At 30.8% G+C, this 6,715-nt stretch overlaps 1 protein-coding gene across 1 annotated transcript; it reads right to left on the bottom strand.

The window, feature by feature from the left end:
- Positions 1-2,337: 2,337 nt before the first annotated feature.
- Positions 2,338-3,003, bottom strand: LOC145293350 (protein FAM200C-like). Its single transcript, XM_080139991.1, has one exon. The coding sequence runs from the start codon at positions 3,001-3,003 to the stop codon at positions 2,338-2,340; it is 666 nt and encodes a 221-aa protein (XP_079996117.1).
- Between the last annotated feature and the right edge of the window lie 3,712 nt (positions 3,004-6,715).

The following is a 6,715-nucleotide window of genomic DNA, read 5'->3' as shown; positions in this document are numbered from 1 at the left end:
ACACAGGAATGGGTATGTTTGATCTGGCATAATGATAATTCATTAAAATTGTGGGGTCTTCGTACGCGCCTGGTCCACAAAGTATGGAAATAAAAAAAATTATAAATAAAAAAAAAACGTTTACAAGTGTTTTTGATATAGATGTACATAATAATACTTTGATAAGTATGTTTTAACTTAAATAGGGATGGTATAATAAAATTGTGGGGTCTGCGTTCACGCCTGGCCTCCATAGAATGGAAATAGGCACAAAATTTAATAAAGACTTTTCATATATATCTGCGTAAGTATACTTTGATAATTATGTTTCAGATTAAAGAAATATGGTATAATAAAATTATGGGGTGTTCGTTCGCGCCTGACCTCCATAGAATGGAAATATGTCACAAAGTTTAACAAGGTTGTTTAATATAGATCCACAGAATATTGTGATAAGTGTTTCAGTGTGAACAGGTATGGTATAATAAATTATGGGATTTATCTATTTTATTTTTACTTTCATCATATTTTGCTTTTGTTTTGATACCCCCAAATTCGAAGCGATCTCTTTACAACCCTTCCTTTTCATAACCTATCATACTTTCATAAATCAGAGTTCATTTTCTGTAGGATGTTTTTGAACCCAGTCAACGACGGGTACTTTTGCTTATATATATATATATATATATATATATATATATATATATATATATATATATATATATATATATATATATATGGACTTTATTGACGTCTTTATAGAACAACCAAAAGATGTGAGTTATCCTCCCTTCGAACTAGTTTTTTAAAAGGGGCGATTTTTCGGCATAGGTGTCGCTATTAACAAATTTACAAAAGGAGAGGTTATTGTCTGATCAATTACAGCTGATTTCTGGTTACAAACATAAGCCTATTCAAATTTTGCTTTTCTTAATGGGAAGAAGTTGACATTTTATTTTGAGGGTCGTTGAGAAAACATTTTCTGTGATGTAGAAGGATGAGAAAGAGTCAAAATAATGACAAAGTCTATCTATACGTGAAATATATCAACTTTGTTCAGATTCGATAGAATAACCAAAAGTAAAAAGTGAAAAACAGTTCAAAATGTTTACACAAAGAAAGACTTGTATTTGAGTGAATTTGTGAGACCTTGTGTATAAGTTGTCGCTATATTTAGTAGTTCATGACTGCCTTGCGTCATCTACAAAGTGGTTATGATCTAGCAACCATAAGTAAATCAGTGCTGATGCGAAGGGCCCATAATTTCTCTCCAACTATAAAAATAGTAATTTTGAATGCATTAATTGTACCCAAAGATTAAAAAGTCAACATCATTCTAAATAATATGCAAATATTACAAAACAACTTTTATTTTTCCTTATTTGTATATATACATTCACAACATTATACATGGCTTATGTTTATAATTGAGTTTTATAAATTAAATGCGAATTGAAAATATCGATGGATATACAAAATAGAAATAAAAGCAGAATTTATTTTTTATTTATAATGAATTACTTAAAAAACAAAAATGAAACTAATGCAATTTAAAAAGATGAGTAAAATAACAAGAAATTAAAATCTGCAATCAATTTCATTCAGAAGATTACGATTCATCAAATGACAAAAACTGTGATTGTTTTGCTTTGGCAAATTTTGAAATATTCGGAGGAGTGCTTGACAGGGCACAACGCAGGTCGTTTTCTACCTCTAATCTACTGCGTTGCTTTGTTTTAGTTTGCAACAAAGTTGAAAAGCCTGACTCGCAAAGATATGTCAATACAAATGGAAGCAATGCATGGATATTTCCGACACTTTTCGGTAGGATTCGCACATCAGGGGCCAAAATTTTGCTATTGATTTTTCATCAAACATATCTCTTGCTTCCGAATCAGTTTTTAGCTCAAGGAATTCATCTTGGCAATCATCTGGAACTCTTTCAACTGGCAATTTGAATGGATTTCTTACTAAATCAAACTCATCATCACCAAGTTCAGGAAAGTATCTGCTGGATTCATTTTTTAGTGCCGTCAAATGCTGCAAAATTTCATTTTTTGCAAATTGTGGAAGCATCTTATCTTAACCACAAATATCAAGAATGGATGTCAGTTTCTCAAACATACATTTTTTGTATTGACTTTTCTCTTACAATTTTTAAGTTTGCTCATAAAAGCTCCCAAGGCATCTACGAATTTTATAAAATTTGTATTTCTTCCTTGCATATGAAGATTCTGTTCATTCAGCTGCTCGAATATATCAACCAAATAAGCAAGACGCATGATCCATTCTTCATTGTTTAGCCAGGCAAGAAATTCAGTCTTACCTTGAACCTCGAAAAACAATTTGAGCTCGTCCCTAAGCTGAAATATTCGCTGTTACGTTTCCTCTTGACAACCAACGGACGTTTGTGTGAAAAAGAAGTGAATGATGAGTAGCATCCATATCATAACATAACTGCTTGAAAAGTCGGGAGTTTAGAACTCCTCCTTTGACAAAATTCACAATTTGAATTATTTGATCCAAAACCTTCTCAAACGGAGCTGGAAGTGTTTTTGAGGCTTTGACTGCCTGACGATGGATCAAACAATGAATGCCTTTCGCTTTTGGAGCTCGCCTTTTCACACATACTTTGAATCCTGATTTTGTCCCTAACATAGCTGGTGTTCCATCTGTACAGCACTCACACATATTATCCAACAAAAGATTCTCTGAGTCGAAAAAAAGTGAAACCTTTTCTAAAATATCTGAGGCCTTGGTCGTTAGTTCAAGAGGAGAACAAAAAAGAAACTTCTCTTTAAATAAACCTGCATGAACATACCTTGCAAACACCATCAACTGGGAACATGATGCTACATGTAATAGAATTGAAAATAATCCAAATGCTGAAGACTTGATCTCTTGCACAACTTGATCCTTGATGTCAGCGACCATATCGCTTATCCTCCTTTGAACAGTACTGTTTGAGAGTGGAACCGCTGCAATTTGTTTCTCGATTTCATCTCCCAACGCAATTTCCACCATTTTGAGAGAGCAAGGCTTAATCAAATTTTCCCTAATTGTACCTATTTACTATGCCTCCCCACGGGACAGAGTTAGACACCAGGGTCGTTTTTTAACGTGGAGAAAAGGTACGAAAATAAAAATTGTCTCAGTCGTGAAGGATTTCTCCTCCACCGAAAGAGAACAAGAAATAGAAGTGCAGCATCTGAAGAACAGATAATACACTTTGATCTTGTCCCGAAGGCGTGGTCTTTTCTGCTTTGCTATTTCAACAGCTACAAAATAAGAAGCTTCAGTAACTTTCTGTCTATTTTCTTTAAAATCTGCTGATACCAGCCTCATCTTTTTTACAGCATTCCCATGACGTTCAAAAAAAATTTGTTCTTGTCTTTATGTTGAGGATGAACATTTTGTAAATGTTGCTTCATCTTTGCTGGTTTCATAGAATCGTTTGTCAAAGTTTTATTACAAATAATACATTGAGGCCGTTCTTCTCCATTGATGACGAGAGATGTGAATCCATACTCAATATATGAATGATCATACTTTCTTCTTTTTTTTCTTTCTTTTTAATTAAGACATGGAAAATTCGAAATTATAAAATATAAAATTTATAAATGGAACTTTTTACAGACAATTTTATAGATTTAATTTTTCTATAATCAGCATCATGGCTGACATGAAGAAGTATACAATGACAAGGATGCATAAACAAGAATGTGTAATATGCTTAATTACAGGAGAATATTCTCCGTTTTAGTACATAAAAACTAGACTAGCTAGCGAAGCACAGTCACAAAAACTGGCATAATCTAACAAAGAGAAAACAACTGGAATTATAATGGGAATAAAAACAGATAACAGAGACACATGCAGACAGTAGAAGAAACAAAATTATTGTAGGGTACCTACATGCATACCTACATACTTCGAGATAAAATTCAGCAAAAGATAAGAGGTTAATGTAGTTTGCTTGAAGCATTGTTTAGTATGTACATAAATGTGATTCGTGGAAGGCAATACAATGCAGTAGTGAAACAGAGAGACACTAACTGAAGCAAATGAAGAAAAGATTTATTAATACAATCTTATTACAGTATATACATATATTTAAATATTTCATACATAAATTATATTCAAGGTTGTATTGAGATTATTTGCGTCAGATGGTCTGTTGGAAAATCTGTGAATTTATAATATTTCGAGAATAGGTATCTCTTCGTCAGATATGTGTTCGATTTCGTTCAAATGTGCATAGTAAACATGCCATCTATACCGCAGAAATGTCGACTTGAAATATATTATTTAATATTTGCTATTATTATTACAATAATATTTTAATTAATTTTGTGGGACTATCAAAATTTAGCATTATTTAATTTAATTACTTACTGTAATATTTGTATAATTATGACTAAAATATTTTATTATCTTATATTTATTTAATTTAAAAAAAAATTTTTTTCTGCGTTCTCATTAGGCAGACTATTGAAATTTGAATTTCTGTTAAATTAAATTAAGATTTGACTATCAAGGGGGATAACTTGTTGACCTAGCAAAGGGAGATTTTTTTCTTTCTTTTTATTTTTGTAGTTAATTAGTTAAATTTTAATTTAAAAATTGTCAGTTCCTTAGTTTATTTATTATTTCTGATATTTTGATATCACCTTAATTAGTATGATCTAACTTGTTAGTAATAATTATTATTTAGTGCATATTGAGAATGGTTGAAATAATTTGATCTTTAAACTTAATATTATCTTATTTGTAGTGATAATTATTAATTAATGTCTATTGGAGTTGGTTGAAACCATCAATCATTATTTATTAAATATATGTTTATGATATTCTGTTTTGAATTATTATTATTATTATTATTATTATTATTATTATTATTATTATTATTATTATTATTATTATTATTATTATTATTATTTCAGTGTGGCGATGGCTACTATGGATTTACAATATTCGGACCAGAGCATCTCCAGTAGATCTTTTCTCCAAAGTCATAATTCACCCAACTTAAATCCCGAAATTCGCCCCTGAGGGTTAATTTCACCCCTAATGAGAACCTCTGCTTTAGAAGATATGAATTAGTTAAGTGATTATTACCGATTCGTATTCTTGCAATAACTACGTCCCTCCTCCTCGATCTTCCGTGTCCTGATTGTCATTCTTTGATGATATGAATTATGGAATGTAGTTTATTTCTTGGAAATAGATTCCAACTGCTTGTCACTTGGTTAAGTTTCTGATTTTTTTTGTTTTGAAATCTTTGTATAAAGTTTTTGATTTGTATGAAACTATTTCTAATGCGTTCTTTGCTGCAGTGAATGAGGTTGGTTCCTGTTTCAAGTTGAATCTCTTGTTGTGCATCGAACGGATATTATATTAAGTTCACTGCGCCTTATCACAACAAAGTTTCATACAAATTCTTAGCCAGATCACCCCAGTCGTTTCCGAGAAAAGTAGGACAGACAGACAGACTAAAAGAAATATAATATAGATGTTACACGTTGGGTCAACCACTGAGCTCAGATTAGCATATTTGAGCCAAGATGATGTGAAATTGCAATGCCAGTTAAATTAAAAAATAATAATAAAAGGAAAAAAATCAAAAATAGTGAGTGAATTTCTGGCATCCATTTAGATTCTTGATCTCTGACAAAAATAAGTAGAAACGAAATTAGAGAACGAGAGAGAAAGAAAGAAAGAAAGAAAAAAGAAAGAGAGAGAGAGAGAGAGAGAGAGAGCAAACCAGACAGAGCAAGTCATCAAGTGAAATCGAAAGTTAAAAAGTTAATTCTTACTTTTTATACCTCTTTTTTAGAACGCCATGCATAATTAACTATTTTCTGTGACGATTCAGTAATTGCTAACAACGAGTGAGAAAATTTCAGTTTGAAAATCTCACATCAACATCTTGTTAAAAAACAATAGGGAACAATTATGAGAACACGATGCTAAAAGAAAGAAAGAAACACACACGCACACACACACACACACAGACACACACACACACACACATATATATGTGCGTGTGTGTGTGTGTATTTATGAAGGCTGATAACAATGCAGAAATCAGAATGTAATTGAGGTATTAATCCTCGAAAATATCTATTTATTTTTCGATAGGTCTTCCTCATACAATAGTAGAAAATGTAAACCTCACTGTTAATTTTAATAAAACTCATGGTGGTGAAAAATCTTTAAATAATTTCGAGACCCCCCCCCCCCGACTCCTTCTCAAAATATAATGCAAATCACTTATTTACTTTGCGATAGATTATTTACATACAATAAGCATAAATATAAAATCTATTATTATTACCTATATGCATGTGTGTTTGTATATATATATATATATATATATATATATATATATATATATATATATATATATATATATATATATTTATCAGTGGTGAAAAAACCGTACTAGAGTGCTCAATGTGTAGCCAGAGCAGTATATAGGAAATTTATTACTGTGAGTCCAGAATGAGTTTACATATTGTTGTTTCAGCTAGGGAAAAATACTCAAAAAGAAGAGGAAATATCCGACTAGCTTCGTCAGAATTCATATCTAGTATTTATATATATATATACATACATATATATATATATATATATATATATATATATATATATATATATATATATATATATATATATATATAGTAAAAAAATGCAAATACAATAATATCCTCAATTAGGCTATACTATACGAAAA

This window comes from Euprymna scolopes, chromosome 14, assembly GCF_053919585.1.
Source record: "Euprymna scolopes isolate OS-2025 chromosome 14, ASM5391958v1, whole genome shotgun sequence".
NCBI classification, from domain to species: domain Eukaryota; kingdom Metazoa; phylum Mollusca; class Cephalopoda; order Sepiida; family Sepiolidae; genus Euprymna; species Euprymna scolopes.
This window is presented reverse-complemented; position numbering and strand designations above follow the sequence as displayed.